The 26,615-nt window shown below is 41.6% G+C and overlaps 1 protein-coding gene across 2 annotated transcripts in view; it reads left to right on the forward strand.

The window, feature by feature from the left end:
• The window catches only part of PRKG1 (protein kinase cGMP-dependent 1), a 1,351,832-nt gene that overhangs the window by 78,389 nt on the left and 1,246,828 nt on the right, over positions 1-26,615 (forward strand). Inside the window, exon 1 of one of the 2 annotated variants that reach the window (XM_062214514.1) lies at positions 9,263-9,857. The exons of the other annotated variant lie outside the window; for it this stretch is intronic. Within the exon in view, the coding sequence (XP_062070498.1) occupies positions 9,547-9,857 (311 nt within the window). The 5' untranslated portion in view covers positions 9,263-9,546. Of the gene's footprint in view, positions 1-9,262; positions 9,858-26,615 lie in introns of those variants that run through there. 2 annotated transcript variants of the gene reach the window in all.

Consider the following 26,615-nt stretch of genomic DNA (forward strand, 5'->3'; position numbering starts at 1 on the left):
TAGGGCAGGTGCAAGCATACAGACACACACAGTTCTTTAGCTTGTGGTTTTTTAATCTACTAAGAAACTTCTTATTCTTTTATTTTTACTGGAACAGAACCATAATTTTTTTTATTATTATTTAAGACCTTTATTAGCAGGTGCTTGCAGTTTGTTGACTTTTTTGAAAAAATCAAGTTGTAAACTTTTATTACAAATTAAAAATGAAGTTCTTAAAAATTTCAACTTGACCAGATATGAAACAATTTAAAAACCTTTTTTTTTTAACCTTTAAAGGTGTATTGAGAAAAACCAGGTTTTTTTAAAAAACATGTTTTTTGTTACCAAAAAGAGACATCTTTAGGTAAAAATAATAAAAACCCCATGCTGCATAGATAATGCAGATAGTTCTAGTAATCTGGTCAACGGGCAAAAAGCAAGCACTTAAGATCTTCAGCTCCAATCTTTTGTTCATTTCTTATTGCTGGAATTTCATATTCATTTCTTCTTGTTGGATGACTAAACCGGATGATGGTTTTTAAAAATTTATTTATTTATATAAAGGGAACTGATTTCATGTATTTCAAAAAGATTTATTTACTTTATTGAAAGGAAGAGTGACTGAGTGAGTGAGTGAGTGAGTGAGAGAGCGGTATCTTCTATCTCCAGGTTCACTCCCCAGTTGTTTCCAACAGCCAGGCCTCAGCCAGGATAAGGGCTGGCAGGGAGTCAGGTACTTGAGCCATCATCTGCTGCTTCCCAGGTGCGTTGGTAGGGAGCCAGGTTGGAAGTGGAACAGCCGTGACTCAAAGTGGCACCCTAATATGCTTTGTCTCCTTCTAATATGGATGTCTCAAGCAGTCGATTAATCTACGGTGCCACAATGCCTGCCCCACAGTTCTTTGTCTCTATGGATTTCCATAGTAGCAAAAAAAATTTCCATATGGTTGAGTTTATGGAGAGGCATGATAGAACCAACCTTTTAGTATATTTTGTTCTCTGTAGTTAACCCGAGTGCTTGGTTTCCTGCCACCATGTGGGAGACTTGAATGGAGTGATCAGAATTGGTTTTAACAACTAGTTTTTTAATGATTTATTTATTTACTTATTTGAAAGGCTGAGTGAGGTGGGGAGCAGGGTGAGGGTGGGAGAGACAAGGAATCTCTTTCTTCTGGTTCACTTCCTGAATGGCCACCATGGCTTGGTCAGGGCAAAGCCAGGAGCCTGGAACTCTATCCAGGTCTCTCACATGGGTGGCAGGGGTCCAAGTACTTGAGCCATCATCCATTACCTTCTCAGATGCATCAGCAGGGAGCTGGATCAGAAGCAGAGCAGCCAGGACTCAAAGCCGCACTGTGATATGGGATGCAAGTAGGGGCTTAGTCTGCTGCACCACATGCTGGCCTCACAGCTATTATTTACCAAGAGATAGGAGGGAGGATGTTCACGTGAACCAAACCAAGCTTCCCTATGTAGAAATACTAAAGATGTCAAGTGAATGAATAAACATTTTTAAGAATACTGTGAAAAGAATTGGGAGACTTGGACTCTAAACCTGCCTCTGCCTTGAGTACATTGTTTCATTTTCTTGGACTTTAGGTTTCCTTAGTTTTAAATTAGGCTGCATTAACTAATCTCCATGGCCCATTGCAACCCAAAATTCCATGCTATAACGACCAGGAGTGAAGAATCAGGACACCTTTGTGTTTTGTGTGCATGTGTGGTTGGAGGGGTAGGGCTGAGGAAGGCTGGGATGTCATATGTTGCTGTCGGTCCTTGCAGTGCGTGTTGCTTTGCATGCCTTTGAGATTCACATAAAGTAACTCCGTTAATTGAGTGAAGCAGAAATGCTGTTACATTTGGCAGATTTCATTCTGTGACTGCTGAGAGAATGTTTAGGGAGGATCTGACCAGTGGAAACTGGAAAGTGAAAATCAGCAATTTTTCACTAAGTTCTCTATGTTCCTAATGGCAGCAATTACTTTTAATATTCTATACATAAATGTTTTGAATATTTTTTCACTTAAAATTGGTAGTCAACATTGATGATTTTTTAAGGAATATAGTTAAAATTTTGACTGTTTTATGATCTATGGAAAATTCTGATCAATTTTCCATAAATAACTCCCTAAATTACTTTGATCTCTGAGTGAAAACATTTTTACATAATGTAGTGATTCAAGATAGACCCTGAGTATGCAGTAATATCAAAAAACTGTTACTCCTTAATTTATTTTTATTTTGCGGGACATTGAAAGTCTGTGATACTTTATATGTTGCTGTTATTGGCAGCTTCTTTATTATGATAGATATTTATGCATTTGTCTCTCAATTTAAATCAGACTACTACCATGCAAAGTATTTTTACTTAACCACATTCAATACTTACACTTTGAACAATGAATTTTTAAAGATCCAGTCTAGATCAGGAAGGAATTTCTGAGAATTTTCTAGTAAGATACATTGGACAAGATGACTGATAATTTTATAATTAGTTACAAATACTCAGCGAATATATGCATCTTGTGGATCCCAGCCTGGGGCTCCTATCCTTGTTCCAATTCACATTATCATACACATCAGGTACCGTATCTTGGCCTTAGAATGATAATTATTTGTTTTATTAGGAAGTTGGATTTCCATTTCATGATAATTGCATAAAAGCCACAAAATCAAGAGTTGCCTTAATTTGAAGTTAGGTGACACTTTCTTACATAGATGAGAATGATGGCCTCTTTGTATTCCCTACTAAGTTTTTTTGTTGTTGTTGTTTTGTTTTGTTTTTTTGCTGCAGCCTTCTTACCCCAATCCCTGGCAGTCTCATGATATTAACAAATGTATTGGTATTTTGTCTTGCCTAATTCAGTTATTTTGTTTACTGATAAAATTTCAAGTCATCTAAATTTTATTTTATTGTCTTTCTTATATCTTCAGTATGTTTAACCTTCCTAATTTTATGAGTTCACTAGCAAAATCTAGGTTTCTTTACTTTAAATTTTGGTTACAAAACATGTAGAAGAATGGCCAAGTTATATAAGCTGTTGAATGGTAGTTAAAAGAAAAGCAACAACAGTAAAATCAGTGACTACAGAGTTATCCTCCTGTAAGCCACATGATACCTCTGTTTTTCAAAACCAAAATTACTTTTTCTAATATTTTGTGGGAAAACCTGATGCATTAACTTAGTAAACGATGTGTACTTAATACCCCAGAATAATCATCGAAATGGAACCAAGAAACTGTGAATTATTAATCATATGCAGTGGATACGATATTGTATGCTCATCTAGATATACACTGGGCTTAAAATAAAGTCAAATAGGAGCAGGAATAGTTGTGTAGTGGGTTAGCCACTGCCTGGAATGCCCATATCCCATGTGATAGTGCTGGTTTGAATCTCGGCTTCTCCAGGCTTATGATCCAGCTTCCTGCTAATGTGCCCAGCAAGGCAGCGGTGCTTGGTTTCCTGCCACCCTGTGGGAGACTTGAATGGAGTTCTTGCTTCTGGGCTTTGTCCTGGCCCAACCCCAGCTGTTACATGCTTTGGTTAGTGAACAAACTTACAGAAGATCTTTTTTTTTTTCTCTTTCTCTCTCTTTTTCTGTCACTCTGCCTTTCAAATAAATAGACATATTTTAAAAGTTGCAGTAAGTTAATATTTTTGTGAATAAAGCAATTTAAATTCCATTTTATGCATGTTAAATCTTCCACGCATGAAAAAAATACAAAAACTCTAATTTTTTTATTAAAAATATTTTATTGCTTTACAGCATTGGAAATGGACATCTTAGTAAAGAGTCCAAAGAAATGTTCATTTTGTTAAATAGTGCATGGATTTTCATGAACACTAGTTTAGGCTGAGGCCTAATAATAACTTCCCATTATTTTAAGCTCTAGAATATAAGAATTCATTACCACTCATATTAGGTATGACACTAATTTCGTATTTAATGCTAAGTGCATTAGCAATTATGGTACAGTGCACTATTACTTTCCAACTCTTTGCAGAAAGTTTTTCTTTCTTAATTGTTAATTTTTTCTTTTCCATGCAGAACTTATCATTTGAAATTGTATGATTTCAAAATAGCTCTACCATTAGAATTTCATAAAAAATATTCATTTCTATGGCTGACTCTATCCATCAACCCAGTAGTAATACCAAAGTTATATGAGTTTATCAAATAGCAGATGCTTGATTCACATGTTCTTAATCTGTAGGAAGCTAATCTACCTAAGTTCTAGTTTTATAAAAACTGTAAGCCAAAAGGAAACCTTGAATCCTTGTCTAATTTATCAAAGTACAATTAAAGCTCTGTTGTCTGACCCATTCACCTTTACAGTCCAGAGATAATTTCTGTGGTATATTATTTTACATTGGAGCAGGATGATTGCTTTCCTAAAACATAGTCACATCACAAACAAATGTGTATGTGGGTTCATAAGGTACCTAAAGTGATAGTTGTTATCATTACAGCTATTTGATTTTACTTTTCTATCAGTAATTTTGAAAGAACAATTCGAAAATATTTATAAAACAGAGTGGCTAAAAAATCTCATGTTAAATAGGCTGACCAGCTGTCTTGGTTTGCCTGGGACTGAGAAATAGTTTTAAAGCCTGAACAATTCCAAGCAATTATAGTATCAAAACTAGGCCAACTGCAGGCAAATGGGTAAAACTGGTTTCCTTAAACCAGTACAAAATGATGCAGCAATGAAAACTGTTTGGGGAAAGGAACTTTTTAAAAAGTCTTGTTCCTGCTCTTTCAGAATTTTCCAAATTTCTTCTATTTTCCCAACACAAAAGTCAAGTTAGTTCTTGATAAGGATGCTCATATTTCTCTAGATCCAAAACCCAGAAGGCAGCAACCCCGGGAGGCCCTGCCAGGAGGCAACAAGAGGCAGGGGTTCATTTCTGCATTAAATGACCTGGATCAGAATCCAGGCTTTATCGTTCATTTTGTGGGTGATTCTGCACCTATTTTCTCAGATACAGTTAAAAGTATAACATAATTATATTCCATCATGCTTTAAGAGCTCAAGGAAATTAGTTATTTTTATTGTGTCATGATTATGACCAGCATGTCTGACTTCTAATGTAGCCTTCAAATCTGCACTCTCAGGAGTCTTTGTAACTTTTAGCAGTCTGCCACAAATGGTGGCTTCCATGATCTGAAATATTTAACTACATTTTGTTTTTCTGTTTTCTCTGTTCAAGATAAACACATGAAATGGCAGAAGAAAAATTCAAACTTAGGACTCTCGTATGAAATGTAGTGTCCATGGAACCCACAAGCAAATGAAAAATTAACACAGGTCTTTTGAGGAGAATTATGTTTTTAGTGAAGGGGGACAAATTTCACATACTGTTTTTTTAAATAGCTCATATTGTAGTAAACCTACTTTACTGAATCTCATTAAATGACTCTGAGATTCCATCAAGGAAGGCATGCAGTATTTATTCTCAATCATGAAGACAGGGTACAAAATTGAAGAGCTACTATAGTTCACGGTTTGGTCTGGCTACCAGTAGAACTTGGCTTTTTAAAAAAGTTACAGCAAAGGAAAACCGCTGAAAATGAGCTTGTGAGTTGACTTTAAAATTGTATTGTTCTGGGGATGGCTTCTGATCCAGCTCCCTGCTAATGCACCTGGGAAAGCAGTGGAAGATGGCTCAAGACCTTGGGCCCCTTCACCCACATGGGAGACTTGGATGGAGTTCCAGGCTCCTGACTTCAGGCTGGCCCAGCTCTGGTCTTTGTGGCCAATTGGGGAATGAATCACTAGATGGATGATCTCTTCCCCTCTCTTTGACTCTTCTCCCTCTCTGTAACTAACTCTGCCTTTCAAAAAATAAGTAAGTCATTTACAAACATTGCATTGTTCCAAGCGTTTGTATCTATCATCAAGGCCCCATCACATATAGACATTAATGAGGGAGATCAGGCCCTCCCATTCCATTCCACGCCATTCGAGGTTTCTCTAGACACTTCCTAATATGCAAAACTTACACTTGTGTCTGATTGCTGATCTTGTAATTTGGCCAATTAAGTTTACTGTGGACAGATAATAAAGATAATTCGTTGAATTGAAATTGTGGGTCATTGATTTTTCACATAAAATGTGTTTCTAGTATTTATCAAGTACAATGCAAAAGTCACTTAAGAAATTACCGGAATCATACAAAAGATTGAGATAGAAATGTAGCCCTTTAAGTTCTAAGCAACCAGTCAAAAAAATTTACTGAAAACCTTACTTAGTGTGTTTGACTTCCACCACACCGGCTTGTGGGTGACCTGGTTTCCTTGTTGAGGAGTCTTCCCTGCCCATGCAGGAGGTAGAGAGGGTATGGCACATCATGCCTCCGGGGGCGGGGGAAGGACCCCACAGCCTGTCTGCTGGCAAGTGAGAGTGGCAGGCACCCCCGCCCACCCCCACTCCCTGTTAAAGGGCCCTGTAATTGCCAATCAGGTAAACAGCTCCCGCGTGTGGCCCAGGTCCATTAGGACCACCTGGAAAGCTATCCTAGCTACGTGACCTTCAAGCTGATTGGCGCCAGTACGGTTCTATCCTATAGAATTAGTGTTGCCTGATTAGTTAAGCCTCTTGTGCCTGCCTTTAAAAGGTGTGCTTGGTCCTTAACGAAGCGGACATGTTCACCGAAATTCGTCTCGGTGCTTCTTGGTGAAGATGCCGTTGCCCCACCACCCCGGCAGGGCACGGGCTTTGCAGGTCGAGCCCACACCAGCTCCTAGGGATGTGGACATCCAGAAACCTGCCGAACTATATTTTATTGAAGTGCTATGTTTTGAGGGGCCAGAATGCTTGTGTGTCTAATTTCCATGGAATGTGTAGACTGCCTTTCTCCAAGTAAGGAAAAATCTCAAAGACATTAAGTAACCCCATTATGCCTCGAATGTACTCTAAAAACAATATGCTGCTTACCAAGCGTCTAATGTTGAACCTTTCATATTGCTGCTATGTTCTTAAATTACTTTTTTTGAAAGGCAGAGGGTCAGAGGGGTTGGGGAGGTATGAGAGACAGATGGGGGGAGAGATATCTTCTATCTGCTGGTTCATTCCCAAATGCCTGCAACAGCCAGGGCTGGGCTAGGCTGAAGCCAGGAGCCAGTAACCTGGTCCAGGTTGCCCATGTGGATGACAGGGACCCAGGTATTTGAGCCACTATGTGCTGCCTTTCCTACCTTAGAAAGAAGTTGGATCCTAGGGGAGGAGCCTGACTCCAACCTGGCACTCCATGGGGTCTCGGTCTCCCAACTGGGGTCTGAAACCTGTGTTTCAAACACTCACCCCTGATGTATTTTTAGACATAAATTCCTCTCCTCATGGAACCCAAAAATCAATCTATAGGAAAACATCATGTAGAACTAAACTTTTTTCCCATAGAAGAATTTCCACAGGTTAAATGAGGTAAAAAGTTGACCTTCTGCATGGAAGGCAATTGTCAGTGTTAGAAGGTCCAGTACTTCGGGTTTGGTTTACTTTTAATTACAACACAAAGCTCAGAACTGTTATTTACTGCTGTCAGTTTTTGTACATTATTCTTGGTTTTTCATTACAAATACATGTTTGGGAATTATCCACATTTTATATTACATTCTGAATTAAATGCTCTTCCGAAAATATCTGTGTTGGAAGGCATACAAAGGAGATGTCTTATGTCATCTGTACCGAGAATTAGATCAGCATCTGTATGGAAGAATGTTTCCCATCGCATATTCTTTATTTACACCTCTGATTACCAACAAGTACACTTTGAATCACAACGCTTGTTACCTTGCCAGAGACTGCTGCTGCCTTTTCTTTTACCTCAAGTACAAAAAGTGTGCATTCAGAAGCAAAAGTGTGCAAGGTGTCCTTTTGGTTTTGTGAGTGATATTAGTGTCCCTGGGTAAATTTACATTGCAGTAAAGAGTTCTGTGATGCAACTCAGTTTTAATTCATTTTCTGTCTACGTTGTTTTAGTGTTGAGGGAGGGTCAAAGAAAAGAGTGAGTATTGATGGTTATAATACTGTGTGCCCAAGAGTGATCATTAAAAGGTTGCTAATAAAGATCTGGATCCGCTGGTGAAGGTTTAGGGAATGAGTAGGGATTCAGGTGTTAGGTAAATCTGTTGGTGATTGAGCACATGTGCTTGTTAATGGGAGAGTGACCGATGGGCAGACAGCATGCTGATAGCTGTCCTTTTAGGGACCAGTGTGCGGGTAGGGATGCGGCCCCAGTGGGTAGAGGTGGGGTGCGGGGCGTTATGGTGCGCAGTGTCCTGCAGCCCGGGTCGTCTCCCCCTTCTCTGTGAGTCTTTTCCTCTTCAAAGTTAGTGTCAGGCTTTCTTCCTTGCCATTCCAATGGGAAGATGCATTGCTAACAGCTGGGGTTGGGGAGGAACATATTTAAAGGCATGATTCGATTTCAGGACGAACTTTTTGAAGACTGAGAATGATTTTTAACCCCTGCCCCTTCCCCAACCACATTCAGCAAAAGGCAGCAGCGAGGCCCAGCGCTAACCCCTCCGCAGACCACCTGCTCAGGTGGGAGGCATAACGGAGCAGGGCAGGGGCCTTCCAGGACCCACATCCTTTATGGCTTTGGCCGGAAAAAGAGTTCGTGGAGCTCAGAGTGGAAGGGGCAGGGTAAGGAGTGACTAGCAGGGGTGGGCGGCATAGCCACACTTCGCGGGGAGGGGGTCAGGACCCGCATCCGCACGTCGCTAGCCCGCCGCCGGCCCGAGGCACCCTCGCAGGCGCGCACTCGCTCGCCTCTGCCAGGAGGCAAGTTTCTTCTCCGCCAGCCCGAGCCACCTGTGCGCCGCGCTCCCGCGGGAAAGGCGGCGTGGGAGCAGCGCGGGCGCAGTGTCGCCGCCGCGCGCCCGCCTAGCTCCGTGGGTGAGGCTGGCGGTCAGCGCGCCTCCGGGGCTCGGAGCCTTCGGCCGCCACCGCGCGCGCTGCCCTGCGAAGCCCTCGCCACGCTCCCAGCCCGACATCCGCGAGCCTGGTATGCTCTGCAGCCGGCTGCCGCCTCCTTGCTCCGCCCGGGGTCCTCCCTGGCCTCGCCTTCCCACCTCCCCACCCCCAAAGTAGTGCCCCCGCCTCGCTCCGCCCGCACACCCCGCAGCGCGCCCCACAGGTTTTCCTAGCCGTCCGCTCCCTCCCACACCGCGGGCTTCCTGGGGCGTCCGGCGCCAGCGACCCGCAGACCAGCCGCCGCTCGGAGCTCCCGACTTAGGTCTCCGCCTCCCGCAACCCGCTCTGCGCCGCGGCGGGCGCCCACCGCGTTCCGGGTTTCCTGCCGAGTTGGACCTGCTGCCTGGCTCGTCCCCGCACTCAGCCTCTTCCCGGAGCGCCGAGAAGTGGAATCTGCACACTGAAACTCTCAGTGGCTGGAGCCGGCGGACTGGGCATGCTCAGAAGCCAGGGCTGGCTTTGGTCTCAAGTAGGAAGCTTTTGCACTCGCGAGGCAGCGGCGACTTTGGGGAAAGTTGATCCGAGAGGGGAAGCGGCCCCGAGACGCGAAGCAGCAGCAGGAAGGAGCCCGCGGCAGCCCGGAGGAGCATGGGCACCCTGCGCGACCTGCAGTACGCGCTCCAGGAGAAGATCGAGGAGCTGAGGCAGCGGGATGCCCTCATCGACGAGCTGGAGCTGGAGTTGGACCAGAAAGACGAACTGATCCAGAAGCTGCAGAACGAGCTGGACAAGTACCGCTCGGTGATCCGGCCGGCCACCCAGCAGGCGCAGAAGCAGAGCGCGAGCACCGTGCAGGGCGAGCCGCGCACCAAGCGCCAGGCGATCTCCGCCGAGCCCACCGCCTTCGACATCCAGGATCTCAGCCATGTGACCCTGCCCTTCTACCCCAAGAGCCCACAGTAAGCAGGGGTTGCGCGCCGGGTCGGTGTGGCGCCCTGGCGCTGGGGAGCTGCGGTTCTCTGTGTTGTCTGTCGGCCCCCGCCCCTCCCGCTTGCCATGTCTGTCCTCATCCTCAGAAATGTTTCATTTTCACCGGCACTTCTTGTCGGGCTGTGCACGTTTCTCAGAGCCAGACTCGCTGCAGCTACGTTGCCTTCGTGTCTTTGTCAGATGTCAAGGTATTTTTTTTTTTAAAAATATGCATATACATTCACGTATACCACCTGCCTTAGGCAGAGTTTGCGCCCCAGGTGTGTGTGCGAACCGTGCGTGTGAGTGATATAAAAGGAGGAATAGAATAAAGGACAAAAACCCGAAAACACCTTGTCTCCCCAAAGCCCAAGCAAACCTGCCAGCAGGAAAACACTAAGTGCAGGCTAATCACACGTGAAGTGAAATGCGTCTGCTCTCACCCTTACTTTCCATGCCTGTGTGGCGCTCCTGGGTTTCTCTACGTGCCAGCGCTTCAAGCCAGTACCCTTCAAACCTGACGTTCTGTCATCAAAGTGTAAAAGATCAGTCTGTGGCATACAAAAGGGAAGAATTCTTGATTTCTTGAATCGGATAACATTTCCAATCTATCCGTGAAAGCCTAGTCTGTTGATTTTTTTAAGCATATTTTTTCCCATAACATCCAGGGGGAGAACAGTGCTTGTTTTCCTTTAAGGGATTTGCATAATGTCACCAGTGGGGCAGCTCCATCTCCCAAGGGGGTTGCATGTTTCCAGGGTCAAAACTAGAAGCATACCTTTACCTTTATTTACAATGTGGACACATTGTTTGCTTGACTTCTGGCTTCTTCTACAACCACTCTCATATTGTTCTAGCATTTTAAAGAACTGTGTTGTTCTGATGTCAGAGGGCTTCATAACTTGGGTGGAAAAATTGAATGAAACTTGTTATACAATCCTCAACTCAGAGTCCATGTGGAGAGCAAGGCAGGGGGAACATGAGGTGAATGTAGAATGAGAGTGAGCACCCAAATGAGTGGTTTTTTGAATTAATAGATGATGGCATAGCTGATAGAAAACCGAAGACTTTACTACTCCATTTCTAACTGTATCACATTGGCTGGATGACACATGTTACATAATGAGTCACAGTCTCTTGAAGCCCTTCATAAACACAAGAAGTTAATGCAAGGAGAAAGAGTCAGCACAGGCTTTTTATGCCCATTTCTCTACTGGATGGTTTAGTCATGAGTACGTACTAATTACAGTTTTGAAAACTTAGAGCTGTACCTAGGTGCGTACACATGTGTTGGTTCCCGTGGGACATATGCTGTTTCTCATGCAAGTTTAACTAAAGGTGGAGGTTTGAAGTCTGCCAAGGGGCCGGAAAGACACAATACAGGTAGATCTTGAGATCCTGTCTTTACTGAGTTGCCCTGATGGTTTAGCAGACATAGATTTCCCTTAGAAACCTAAAGTCTCCGAATCCACCTCAACTTTGGTAAATTAATTTGCAGTCCTGGCGTGCTTGCCTGTTTGAGCTAACGAGGTACATGGCCATCTCTCGCGGGCTAAGCTTTGCATAATGAGAAAATAACTCAAAGATGGGCTCTCTGCGTCTTTAAGTATCCTGTAGGACCTCATTTTAGTATCTGCAGGACTTTGGAGTGACACAGAGCAAACTAGGCTTTGATAAACATACTATTTTAATAGATTTTATAATGAAGCATGATCAAGCCAGCTGAGAACTCCAGTTAAACATTCTGTTATAGAAGATCTAAAGGAATCTAAGCAGTAGGGAATGAACTGTAGAATGTGGTGAGTTTTAGAAGCCTCTTGGTGCTTGGCATGTAGGATAACTAGATTTGAAAAAAACAGGCCATGGTAGAAAATGAAATTAGTGTGGCAAATCATTCACAACATCCCGTTATAATCAACATGTTATCTTTTGAACAATGGGTGTGTTCTGATATTTGTTTGACAACTTGCATTTTAAAGAACTCGGCTATTAAGGTATTCCCATGATCATTTTGGTGATTCTGAAGGATTATATTGAAGAAAATTATAGAATGTCTTCCAAGCTTAAATAATTTTGGAAAAACATCTGTTCTTTTTTCACACTTACATAAAGAAAACTAGAATAAAACTGGCTTGAGTGGTAGCTGTGTACCTTACTTAGAGAAAAAGAAATACATTGTATGCAAAATGATTTTATCTCAAGTCCTGTGAATGGCTGTACAAACCTTGCAGGTCCAAGATGACTTCTTTTCATTTCATTTATCTCACTGTGAATAATTTGTTTACTTAGGCATATTGGCAATAAGTGTTTGTCTTTATATTTCATCTTTTTGCCACTTAAATTTAGTCATTTTCTTGAGCTTACACATGGATTATTATGAGTTCAATGAAAATTGAAACCATCCAAGTAAAGTCTATTCAAGTTCATGTGTACGATTCAAGATCATGTTCACAGTTTTTTCAGTTCTTTTTCCATTATATGTAGGTAACTGCCCAGTAATTGTTCTGTTCAGTTATCATAATGTATTGCAGATGTGTTTGTCTAGTTTTTGTTTATTGTTGTTGACTTCCGGAGGCTGTAGTTCTTTGAAAATTCTGCTTTCTTTGTTATTTTTGATCACTTGAAAATAGTGGAAAATAGTGGAACTTAATAATGTTAGTCATAACACTTTTGATTTGGAATTTTCTCCTTGATGTGGAGATTGAAGGGAAGGCTCTGTCAGATTCCAGCACAGAGCCAGGGTGCTCCTGCTGCACCTACACGGTAGTGGTGGTTGCAAGCATTGGGAGAATTTTGTTGGTCTCTTTCACAGCCTCTGTGTACAGAGGTAGTCCGTGAGCTCTTTTTATGTTATGAATGACAATCGGAGAGCTGTTGTAGTAAAGTGGAATCTATATTTCACTGCTACCCTATAGATACTCTGGAATGTAAAACAACCAGATTGAATGTTTTGAAATAAATTGAGCAAATCAACCCATACAAAGAAAAAAGAAAAAAAGCCAAGCATCCATTATGTGAGATCAGATAGCCTGTTGGTTATATAGAGTGGTTCTTACAGACTTTTAGAAGTAATTTTATTTCTTGACATTTCCTTGCTGAAAATAAGACTATTGCAAATTAGAAGATCCAGTCTCTGATACTTTGACCTAAACCCTTTACCTATTGCAAATATTCCCAAACCTTTTCCATTTTGCTGTCACAGTGCTCCTTGTTATTTGGTTGGAATAAAAGACTTGAATTCCTATCAACAGTTGTTACTGTCCATGTTTTTGTCAAGCTGTCGCTTTTCACCCCAGAGGCAGCTGAATTTCAGAGAATGATGACAATTTTTTGTTTGTTTCACTTTTTGATTGTGAAGTGCAATGGAAGAGCTTATGATGAAAATAAAAATATGCTTTTCTTTTTAAGGAGTATTACTTTCGAAAACATCTTCTAAACCTTGAGAGTAATATGTCTCAAATTAGAAAGATTTCCTGAAGACTCTGTTGAATTCTGTTGGAAGATGAAAGAATTCTAGAATTCTGTTATATCTTAGATGATATATTAAAACAGGATTCTTTAAAGGTAGGGATTAAATTCCAAATGTGCCCTTTAACTCAGTTCAGTACTTCTGTGGGCTGGCCTCCAGGTACAAAACAGCATAGAGTAGAGGGGAGAGAGATACATAGGTCCTTCCATCGAGGGGTTAACAAGACCACACAAATAAATATTCTAGAAATTAGAGTAAGGTGAGTCAGAGAGGTGATAACTAAGGTAGTTGACATTTAATGTTAGCCTACAGAAACTCCTGTGGAAGTGAAGGTTTTTTGAAGTATTTGAAGGATGACCATGATACAGGTGATTGATCTGATGTGACATTGGGTGGGCTGGGGAAGGGGGGAGATACTGTCCGTGCCATTAGCAAAGCGACAGATAAGGAAAGCGTCGTGTCTGGACAATGGCAGCAACTCGTGGCTGTTCTAGAGTATCCAAGGGGCAATGGAGGGGCTAGTTTAGGCCAGTGAGAATGAGGCTCTTGATCTCTGTGAGTTTATAAAGTATGTGAGAGGGCATCTCCACCTGACTTTGGAATAATTAAGAATCATGTGTGTGTGTGTGTGCACACGCGTGCAAGGGAGTGTGCATTTCACAAGTACTGATTATTACCAACTAGTAAAGCTCAGTTTTAGAGTACTGGTCCAGGCCTCCATCCCTGGGCAGCCCAGTCCCAGTGGTAATTATAATTATACTAAGTAGGTAAGAACATTTAATTTAAGCAGGCAGCAGATGACTAAAACCCTTAAAGAAACCAAGTTTTCTTTTCCACTGACTTTCACGTGTTCCCATTGAAAATAATCTTATGCCACAGAGCAGCACTGCACATTCCTCACATACCCACGCAAACTGGACATAGATGAAAATGGAACTGAAGTTGGCTTTTGAAATTCATCTTCCCTGTTTTCTTGGAGGAGTGGAATTCTGACCTCATGTGAGTCTGACAGTTTCCAGTTTAAGTTTGATCGTTAATTTGACATTACAGTCTATGCAGCAAAATGAAAGTTGGGGAAGTCTTTATAAAAATGTATGACACCAGGTTGCTTAAACTCTATTAGAGTGTTGTGAAGCACAGTCAAGTTGTGTGCCCCTAAAATAGGGCTTATAATGAAAATACTGACAAGCCCTTAAATATAGCAGCTCTGGAGACTGCCTGAGAATATAAATGACCAGCTTTCTTGCTCTACTGGGCCGGATTTCTAACCTTCCACCACTTGTTATTTCAGTACAGAGTTGGGTTTGGATTCCTAATGGAAAAGGGTAGAGAAAGACAGGACGATGTTTCTTTCTATTGTTGCTGTTTGTAGGTTAGAAGGCATATGGACATATTCTTTTTTCTAGTCTGCCTAGCAATGGAGGGTCTCCATGGTATCCTAGCAACCATATTCGAACACTAGACTGCTGCTCTTTCTGCCATCTCCACCATAGGTGCTGCTGCCCATCTCGAGAAATTGGGCCTGTGGCTCACAATGCGGACTCTCCGCTCGCCGAGAATCCAAGGCAGTGTCACAAATAAGCACATGCTGGAAACAGCATTTACCAGTGTGCTCAACAGCTCATTATACAATCACATCTGTGGCATTTTGAATCCTAATCGGAATTGTGGAACTGGTGCTGTGTGCCACCCCTTCGCTGTCAGTCCCTCTCTGCTTCCTCACATCCAGCCTTCTGACACCAGTTCTACTTCTCTCTCACCATCTTCTGCCGTGACTGCGTTCCTCAGCATCTCTTTCACATTTCCTGAGGAGTTAAAAATGTGCAGCCTGTTTGAATTCTCTAAGTATAATTTTGCTTATAAGAGCAGAGGAATGTTCTCCTCCAAAACTGTCATGTAAATATAAACAAGAGCACAAAAACTGCAGCTACACAAAACAGATGTTTAACACAAGGTGGGACTAATAGTATGTTCTCCGAAGTGTCTTGTTTCTGAATGGGTTTTGTAATTACAGTTATTAATGAAAAAAGAGCAAGAGAGTAGAATGCAAAGAGATGTGTATGGGGGTGGGGAGACAGGCAAGGACCAGACAGGACGAGTTGTTAGAGCTATGCCATATTTACAAGGAAGTTGGAAAGGGGAGATGGTGAGCTTTGTGGGTGAGTAAATAGGCAGTAAGACTGGAACAGAATTTGCAAATAAAATGGTACGTTGTGCACGAAGTAGTTTGAAGCCTTGCCTTCTTACGAAGCCTTGATGAGATAATGGCAGAAAATCATGAAGATATTTTCCCTTACACCAGTGCTTGCTTTGAATTCTTTGTATTTTCCCTTTGAATCTGCTGTCATTGAGGGCTTGGTGGGCTCTGTGCAGCCAGCCTTGCAGAGGAAAGGAATGAGAGCAGTAAGTCAGTGTGCATCACTGTTTCTGAATTACTGGCCATCATCGTCATCATGGCAAACATTTATGGAGCATTTATCTGTGCTCCAGGTACGCTGTTGAATCTAATGTGGATCCCATTTCACAGGAATAGAATACTGAGGCTCAGAGGAGTTAAGTAGCTTGCCCAGGATCACACACATTTAGTAAAAGTCTAAGCCTGAATTTGAAATTCAGAGACTTTTCCCTTAGCCACTAGGAGGATTTGGCATTTAAAAGCAAAGATAGGCTATTCTCAGGGGAATATCTGTTCGCTAATAATTAAATAGGAAGCAGAAGTACCTTGGGAAAAGCGGAAGAAATAAGACAGTGATTCCTAAACTTTGCTGCACGTTAGAATCATCTGGGGAACTTTTATGAAAATCCAATGCCTCAGTTTTACCCCAACTCAATTAAAGTCAGAATGTCTAGAGGTAGAAGATAAGTACCAGTATTTTTTTAAAAAAGATATCTCAAGTAATTTCAATGTACAACAAAATTTGGAAACCACTCTTACAGGAAGACAACTGGGTGTATGTATTAGAATACATTTTTCTCCTAAAGAGTTCATTCTTTATTGGCTAAAACCTGTAAGCATTAGAGGTTTGCAAAAGTAGTAGTGAATTTTTTTTTTTTTTTGCCAAATGATAGCTGTTCACTATGTAGTTAACATCTCAGAGTTTATTCTCCCAAATAAGTAGTCGCTATGCTACCCACCCCATTGGTTCTCATCATCCCTGGCTGCATGTTAGAATCATCTAGAGGGCTTCAAAACTATCTTTACTGGAATCCTCTCTCTGGACAGTCTGATTTAGTTGCTCTGAGGTGGACCTGGTGTATGGATATATTATTTTAGCTCCTGATGTGATTCTAATATGTGGCCAGGAGTGAGCACCTTTGCCATAGCCTATTCAAGTTTGTTACAAGTTACTTGAATTCCTGTTCTTTGGGGAAATTGCTTCCTTGATGCTTTTGGACCAACCCCAACTCCCTGCCTGCAGTGGAACCCGGCAACTCCAGCTCTCCAGTCCCTGCAGCACCTAGACCTGTCAGTTTCACTGTGTTATCTGTGGCTGCCTGCTATGGGACATGCCACAAAAGTGACAGCAGCTGTCTTTAGTGAGTGAGTACGCTTCCCCTTTCCTGCCAGCCGTGAGTGCTGGCCACTGTTCAAATGACCCACATTGGGATCAACCACCCTCGCAAGTTTGTTTTGCAGTCTTACTGAGGGCAGCTGCCTCAATAGCCAGTAAGACCGTTTGGATTCCAGCTGCTGCTATGCAGTATTAAGTTGATGAAGGTAAAACAATGATCCACACGCACCTCCTGGAAGGGCAGTACAGGGCTTGTAGTGCCTCTGCTTCTGGTATGTGATGTCTCTGCAGCCAGCTACAGCTTTTTTTCCCCCTACAGATATTTTATCCTTTTAAGGCAAACAGCCTGAGCTCAGGCTGAGGAGTACTTTCGAAGGAGGCTTCAGAGAAAGCAGAGCGAGCACATCAACCTCTCAGCCCACATGCCATACGGTGGCCTTGAGTTAACAAATCTGGGCAATGCTGCCTGCCTGGTGAGAGCTTTGAGAAGACACTTGCAAGCAGAGATCTTGGAGTGTCCCTCAGAAGAGCTCCTGGTGGGGAGGAGATGAGGATTCTTAAGCCTTGTGGCCAGACCTCACTGTCACCCCTTTGTTACCAGCTCTTTGTATATCAAGATGGTGAAACTCCTCAAGGTGTTCCTCATGTCCGCCGATAGGAGTTGTTTACACTTGTAATTTAATCATGGTCTTCTCAGGTGAGGATTAGTCAATAGAACACTTGATATTAGCAGTAAAAACAGCCAATATAATTTTTAATACCTTTTGGTACAATTAATCTTGAATCAGAGCCAGTGAGGGGTTTGCTTGTCGGAGCTTCTCCCTCCTTCTAAAATATGAAAATGTATTCCTCTGATAGATAGCATGTTACTGTAGAGGAGATGTAATAAGGCTACCCAGAGGATTAGGAACATTAATTACGAAGGGAAGTTAATCATAAGGAAAGTAAACACTTTCATTATGAACTGTGCATTTGGTTATTGGACCTAAATGGGAGAGATGTGAAGAATTAACAATAAAGAAATGTGACCAAAAGCATGTGTTCACTTAACTACGGCTTTGTGATTGAAAGCAGAATAATGGACAAAGGTTGGTGTAGGACACTGGAAAAATATCAATCTTTGGAGTTGTTTTTTATTCTAAGATATGAAAGTGTGGGAGCAAGTATAAAACTGTTAAAATTTAGTGTCAACATGTGCTGCTTTCACCTGAGTCAAAAAGAAAATAATGTTAATTATCCTTTCACGTCTAAAGATCGTAATACAAATTAAACTTCATCAGGTTTACCTTAAGACAGATGTAATTGCATTAACTTCTGTATAGAGGTGGAGTAACTTATGCCTAGACAAAGCATAAATAAATAGCTTAAGTTACGTTTCTAGGGTTGTAATAAATGTTCTTGATCTTCGAATGTTCGGTTTCACTTTCTCACTTCTAGAAAATCCTTGCTCTTAGAAGTAGCATGGTACTTCTCTGAACATGCAAACATTCTGATGTAGCCAGTCGTTAATTGCATTGAATGTTAGTGATGAGAAATACGCCCTAGTTAACCAAGAATACTTTTGTTATATTCTGGAGCAATTATGTTAGGGTAATAATATCAAGCTTTCACCAGATCTGAGCCAAAGACGAATGAAATCATGGAGGGGGAAACATTGTCTTTTCTGGACACACTGTGCATCCCCTTAGTGGTTCAGCTTTATCAATAAATTATGTTTTTGACAGGACTTCTAGGTCTGGAGTGAGAGGAATGAAAAAAGGAGTGTCATGACAACAAGAAAAATGGGAATCCCAAGTCTGGTCCCACTGTTACCAGATGGACTCAGGGTGCATGGGTGGTCCTCCAGTGCATCTGCAGGTGGCTTGCAAACACACTGTGACAGGGAGCACAGCTCTACACTGGCATCTCCAGAAGACACAATTGACCTCCATCGTTGGTGACTGAGTCGCACGTTTTGTGTTACGGCAAGCCAGAGAAAATGGCCGTAGATTAGCTTTGTGCAGTTTGACCAGGCATTGCTGTAGCCTTTACAGTGGAATATTAACTGTCTGAAAGTGACTGATACCATTTTACTAAGCCTGTGATGGTAACTGAGTATGTCAGTTGGGGGAGAAAAATAGTAGGCAGCAGAATAAACCCTCGAATGTATGTTACATGTACTATTGGAGAATGAGACTTTGTGTGAATCAGGGTCTTCATTCCTTAATAGAACTTTTTCAGCTCTGAATTGGTAGAGGAAAATCTTTATCTTCCCCCAATAGTGTATGAGTACATGAGACAGTGCAAAATGAAAGAACTGCTCAATAGTTCTAGTCATTCACTTAATACTTAGCTTTATAAAAATGTAGTGTTGAGGCCTGCGCCACAGCTCAATAGGCTAATCCTCCACCTTGCGGCGCCGGCACACCGGGTTCTTGGGGCGCTGGATTCTGTCCTGGTTGCCCCTCTTCCAGGCCAGCTCTCTGCTATGAACCAGGAGTGCAGAGGAGGATGGCCCAAGTGCTTGGGCCCTGCACCCGCATGGGAGTCCAGGAGAAACACCTGGCTCTGGCCTTTGGATCAGCGCGGTGTGCTGGCCGCAGAGTGCCAGCCGCAGTGGCCATTGGAGGGTGAACCAGCAGCAAAAAGGAAGACCTTTGTCTCTCTCTCACTCTCTCACTATCCACTCTGTCAAAAAAAAAAAAAAAAAAAGTAGTGTTGAACTCAAGTCATGCATTTGTTTTAGTTATGTATCATGTTATAAATCTGAAAAGCTTTAGAAATATTGTGAAAGAAATTGGCCGGCGCCGCGGCTCACTAGGCTAATCTTCCGCCTTGTGGCGCCGGCATACCGGGTTCTAGTCCCGGTCGGGGCACCGATCCTGTCCCGGTTGCCCCTCTTCCAGGCCAGCTCTCTGCTGTGGCCAGGGAGTGCAGTGGAGGATGGCCCAAGTGCTTGGGCCCTGCACCCCATGGGAGACCAGGATAAACACCTGGCTCCTGCCATCGGAACGGCGCGGTGCGCCGGCCTCAGCGTGCCTACCGCGGCGGCCATTGGAGGGTGAACCAACGGCAAAAAGGAAGACCTTTATCTCTGTCTCCCTCTACTGCCTGTCCAAAAAAAAAATATTGTGAAAGAAACTTTTTTTATAGTTGTAGCCTTGATAGCGAAATAATCATTCTACTTTTCTTCAAATTTTCAGTTTTTTATTCTTCGAAAAGGAAAATATGACATGAAAAATTATAATTTGTCTTATTCTGCCTTCCAGATATTTTAGCATCACTTAGTGTGGAGACCTATATTCTGTTGTTGGGAAGAAACAAACAGGAAGCAAATGAGTCCATGTTTGTATAGCACTGAATGGCATAAAACTAAATGGAACATCTTTGAAGTCAAACTCTAGAGGGATGGCAAATAAACAAGCTCATTATTAACTTCTTGTAAACTTTTTATATTTGGAGGAACTTCAAAAAGTTTATGGAAAATGGAATTAAAAGATATATTTAGAGGAGAGTGTTTGATAGATTCTCGTTAATGCACAGTGTTGGCTCGAGTAGTTGGGGCCCTCTCAACTTCCCAGGGGACCCTGGATTGAGTTCCTTACTTCCAGCTGCAACCTGACCCAGCCTCAGCTGTTGTGGGTGTTTCGGGATTGAATCAGCAGATGGGAACACTTTATCTTTCTAAAGAAATGTAGTGGCCGGCGCCCAGGCTCAATAGGCTAACCCTCCACCTGCGGCGCCGGCACACCGGGTTCTAGTTCTAGTCCTAGTCCCAGTCGGGGTGCTAGATTCTGTCCCGGTTACTCCTCTTCCTGTCCAGCTCTCTGCTGTGGCCTGGGAGTGCAGTGGAGGATGGCCCAAGTGCTTGGGCCCTGCACCCCATGGGAGACCAGGAGAAGCACCTGGTTCCTGGCTTCGGATCAGCACGATGCGCCGGCGGCAGCGGCCATTGGAGGGTGAACCAACAGCAAAAACGAAGACCTTTCTCTCTCTCTCTCTCACTATCCACTCAGCCTGTCAAAAAAAAAATTTAAAAAAAGAAATGTAGTTTATTCTTATGAAAAGGTTTTTAAAATCTAATGAACATTTTCCATGAACATTTGGAAGACCCCTACTATACATTGATTTCAATTTTTTGCACCAAAATATTTATTTTTAATTCCATGTCCCAGATGTTTCATGAATTTATGTACCCTCATATTTTATGAATTCATGCACCCTTTCTCTTTTCATTGCTTTGCTTAAGGTGTTAACGTGCTTATTTCCTTCTCTCTCACCTTTGATGAGAAAACACTAGCCTAAAGAAATTGTTTTCTTTTTGATAAACAACTGCTAAGTCTGTGTCCTTTAAAATAACAGCAGTTAATGAGAAAACATCCAGAAATGGATATCTTAGGCACTTAAAGCATAATACATGTGTGTTTGGCTATTTGATTGGAATGTTGATAAAAATTATAAGAAATTATTTTAGAAAATCCTGATATTTGAAAAGTACCCTCTTATTTCCATCAGAAGTTATATTTCATCAATAATATAACCATAACCATTTTAAGCAACCCAATGATAACTCTTCTATGCCTACAAAAATGAAGATATCAAAAGAACCAATATGAACTATATGACAAAGCTACCATTGTTAGGTATGCAGAGAGGCAGATAAAGTTGAAGAAGCACATTGTTTGAACCTTCTTTCTTACCTAATGTTTAAGAATCCTTCAAAAATCTTGAGCAAAATAGAATGAAAAGATTGGTTTATTATGTGGTGCCAAAAGTTTTGGAATCATGTATACAAGCATAAAATCAAAGCACTGCTCATTACAGAGGCTGCTTCTCTGCTCAGCTGAGCCCCTCTCATCTGTGGCTTGGGTTTTGGTGCCACCACTGAATTCCCATGCCATGTAAGTCATCTATCATAAAGGAGCAGTGCTCCATCTTCTGGATTCCTAAGGGTTATTGTCAGAGTGATGGATGGAAAATGAATCAACTGTACATTTATTTGTCTTGGCGAGAGTGGGATTCTCTGCAGGATGGACTTAGAGGTTATTAAATAATAGCGAGGTGAACTCTTGCTAGTGAGTTTTTAAATCATCTGTGACAGCGTTTCTCTCCTCCTTGACTTCCCTTAACAGATTTCAGTACCTCTTTGTGTAGTTGAGTCTGTTGGTTTATCATCAGGAAGTGGAAGAATATAATATCTAAACCTTCTCGATCAAACTAAGCTCAAATTGTTCATTTTTTTTTCTTTTTCTGGACATGAAAAAAACAATTCTTCACAGAACTCCATTATAAAATGAGGGCTACAGTTGTTACTGTTGTTATTGGTCAATCATTGGTGCTGTTCTAATGATAATTACTGAAAATATTTGTCTTGCAACATGTCATATATACTATCATTTAATTCTCACATTAATCTGATAATATAGGCACTGTTATCCCATTATTTTAGGTGGAGAAAATGTGAAATTAAATATCTTAAACAAGATAAAATAATGGGCCGACGTGTTCTAATGTAGGTTGGTGTGGCCCCAGAGCACAGGTTTGTTCTGTACGAGGGTGCTCCACAATGTTCATGCAAAAATTGAATTAAAAGTGAGAGTTAAATTTGGAATGTATGTGCTATGAAAAAACTGCATGAATTTCAGAAATCTTTCTGCACCAAAATAAGCTCATTCTTTACTTTCATTTTTCCATAAACTTTATGAAATGCCCTCCTATATGCAGTGCTGTTTAGGTATTTGTTCCTACAATTAACTTTTTAAGCAGAAGTCCTATTTTGTATTCCTGGGTGCAATTTTGTTCCTTTGTGTGGTTCTGTGGTAATTTTTCATATGCAATCTTCTCATATCCATGATGGCCATGGGTGCATTCTGTTTTGGAGACCAGCACACCCTAGTATCATGATGGTTTCTCCTTAAACTAATAATGTATTTCTGGTATATTCAAATCACTATCAAATACAGCTACTCAAGCCTTTAGAATACTTTGCTGTTTTATATGAAGAGATTTTCCCCAATTTGTACTTGTGTATTTTGATTTTTATTTATTTTTTGGTTAAGAAATGTTGAGTGTCCTTTGCTTGTCCTCAGTGAATCCATTTCCCATTCTGCAGAAATACTGCCTCATACCAGTGGTTCATTTCCTTATTTATTCTTCCTCCCCCAATATTAGCATCCTTAACTGTTATTAGAACATTTATCAAAACCCATTTGATTCCTTATTCTATGAATTGGTTTTCAGTTGTTATCTAATTTTTTTGATCCAAACATTCACTAAACATAAGGAGCTACTGTAAGGTAGTGCTGTACTAGGTATATCTTCTTACCCACAAGTTGGTGACTGGAGAGTAGGTGCTCAAAAGACATTGCCTTTTGGGGCTCTTCCCATATGGATTGTGCCTAGCGCATCCGGGCTGGAGTCCTGTTCCCAGGGCTCAGTGTTTGTGTAGTTCTGTGTACTTTTCCTTCATGCTCACCAGAGATTGAATTTCTGTACTCTGGTCATTATGTGGTTACTATTTACTTCCCCCAGGAGATAGTAGATTTCAGGAAAAGAAGGCCAGTGTCTCTGTTGCTCATGTTATCTTCCTGGAGCCCAGAACAGGACTGGCACACAGCAGATGCTCAAGGATTCTTTTTCAAATGAAGGACAAGATGAAGCCTCTTCATGTTGCTGGCCCTCAGATACTTCATCCTTTAAATTTAAGATTTCGAAAATTGGAAGCTTATGTCACTGGGCTCAGCAGAGCTTCAAGGCATGTTTAGTTTGGCCAGAAAAGGATTGTCCCAGTGTTTGAGTTTGGATGCTTTGCCAAGCTCTTGTAGACTGCCTGGGCTCCACAGGTTCCTCATAGTGGCTGCTGTTCCGTGCTGTCTTCATCTAGCCCATGCCCATTGTTTGTATGCTGTTTGTGGTCTCTGAAGGAATTTCAGCTTTTTAAAATATCATTATTATTTTTTTTTGATGAGAAGCAGAGACAGGCGCGTACACACACACACACACAGCAAGTGCTCCCATCCACTGGTTCAGTGACTCCCCAGATGCTCGAAAGGGACAAAGCCAAGATCAGAAACTCTGTCTAGGTCTCCTACATAGGTGGCAGAAACCTAATCACTTGAGCCATCACCACTGCCTCCAAGGGTATGTGTTAGCAGGAAGCTGGGATCAGGAGCTGGAGCTAGGTATCAAACTCAGGCACAAGTCTTAACTGGCATCTGAACAGCTAAGCTAAGTGCCTGCCCCTAAATTATTATCTATTTAGTATTTCAGTTTTTTCCCCCTGTGGGTTTGCGAAACATTGAAAAGTCCTTTCTGGTTTGAATAATCTGTGATTATTTAATGTCTTTGTATGGAAGCACACTTGTCCTCCAACTCTAATAAATGTCTGGTCTCAAGCTCTTCAACATAAAACCTCATAATTTGGTTAACCTTGAAAAGTAAGTGGCTTGATTGCCAAGAAATACTAGCATGGAATTAATGGAAATAGTTACAGGAGAGTCTTCTATTTATTAATTTCTGTTGCACACAAAGCCAGAACTCTCATTCACAAAATCCTTTCAAACTTAGAATAATAGCTTGCTAATTTTGACTATTCAAAAAATTCTCATCAATCGTAATATTATGAGATGGTAGAAACCATCAAACTCATGATGAAATACTTTTAAATTAGGTGTGTAACTCAATACAAACCAGAATAAAACTGGGAAAAAAATTAAAGGTTGATATTATTTGCATATTGTCTCTTAGCTATCTAGCATAGAATCTGAGAATACCAGTTCTATTAAAAATATCATTTAAAATTTATGCAGTCACTTCTGTGAATGTCTAAGGTTATTTTTTCTGGAAGGCTTATTTGTTGAATAAGAGTGAAGTTTGGTAACAGCTTGTGTTCATTGACTAGAAGAATCAGTATGTCTGTGATTTGATTCATGCCTCCCAATGTCTGTGCGAATAGAGAACAGCGCATCTCCATTTTATAGGTGAGAAAATTAAAGGTCAAAGAGGTGATGTCATATAACCCAAATCCAGTAGTTCTTAAGTAACAACAGTATATCGTCAAAAGGTTATGGGACTCAGTTCAACTCCTTTCTACCCTATGTACAACATTAATGATTCATGTCATTGCCTAAAGAATCCAGTGAGTTCTGTGGTTCACAGTGTATTTAAGGAAATTAAAAGGAAGTAGTCTCAGGGCCGGCGCCGTGGCGCAGTAGATCAATCCTCCCTCTGTGGCGCCAGCATCCCATATGGGCACCGGTTCTAGTCCTGGCTGCTCCTATTCCAATCCAGCTCTCTGCTGTGGCCTGAAAAAGCAGTAGAAGATGGCCCAAGTGCTTTGGGCCCTGCACCCACATGGGAGACCAGGAAGAAGCACCTGGCTCCTGGCTTCAGATCAGCGCATCTCTGGCCATTGTCACTATTTGGAGAGTGAAGCAACAGATGGAGGGCCTTTCTCTCTGTCTGTCCCTCTCACTGTCTGTAACTCTACCTCTCAAATAAATAAAATATTTTTTTTAAAGGAAGTAGTTTCAGAACACAATATTTAAAGTAAATACAGGCGTTGGTTATAATTCATTTACTTCATCACTAACCAGGTACCTGACATTGAATATTTCTAAGCACCATTTCTTATTATATATTATATTGTCTGTGGTATATTGTAGCATACACCACAGTTAGAGGTAATGTTTTAAGTTCCTCATAACCCAAAACATAGTATGGGCTCAATAATTTATTGTTGAGGTTACCATTACTATCACTGTGTTAACTGATTTTTGTTACTCCAGTGTTCATTATTAAAGTGCTACCTCAAAACCAAACTGAAGAGCATGAGATAGAAAGACAGGTTTAGTAATGACAAGATCCTGGAGCAGAACCTACTACAATCCAGCTTGGCTTTGCTGGATATGACTCGGAGAAAGATTGATAGAAAGTATCCTAAATGACTTCTGTATGTGCTAACCTTAGACAAGATATGAACATAGGTAAGTTTGCAGGTCTACAATCAGTTGATTTCATTCAACAGGCAGTTGTGCTACAGAGAAACCCAGGATGGACTGGCGCAGCTTGAACTGAGTATAGGGATTTAAAAACTGTGTGGAAAATTACCATGAGGGGCAGTGTTGTGACACAGTGGGTTAATCTGCCTCTTGTGACATGGCGGGGGGGGGGGTGTCCCATATTGGAACACCAGTTTAAGTCTCAGCTGCTTTACTTCCAGCCATCTTCTGGCTATGTGCCTGGGAAGATAATGAATGATGGCCCCTGACACATATGTAGAAGATCCAGTTGGATGTCCTGACTTCTGACTTTGGTCTGGGCTAGCCCAGGTTGTTGAAGCCATCTGGGAAGTGAACGAGCAGATGGAAGATCTCTGTCTGTCTCTCTCTTTCCCCATCAGTCTGCCTTTCAAGTAAATAAATAAATAAATCTTTTTAAAAGTTAAAATGGTCCCATGTGGGTGCAGGGACCCAAGGACTTGGGCCATCTTCTGCTTTCCCAGGCCATTGCAAAGCTGGATCGGAAGAGGAGCAACCGAGACTAGAACTGGTGTCCATATAGGATGTCAGTGCTTCAGGCCAGAGTTTTAACCCGCTGCTCTGCAGTGCTGGCCCCAAATAAATAAATCTTTAAAAAATTATGAAAGGAGTGGTATTATCCCTTAGGAAAGCTGTCTGTGCTCTAAAATGAGGGAAAATATTTAGTAGTCATTCTTTGCATATTAATTTATATGAAATCTTGATCATACTGTCCTTAACATCCATTTTAACACTTAGAGCCACCATAGA

This window comes from Lepus europaeus, chromosome 17 (genome assembly GCF_033115175.1).
Source record: "Lepus europaeus isolate LE1 chromosome 17, mLepTim1.pri, whole genome shotgun sequence".
Classification (NCBI taxonomy): Eukaryota; Metazoa; Chordata; class Mammalia; order Lagomorpha; family Leporidae; genus Lepus; species Lepus europaeus.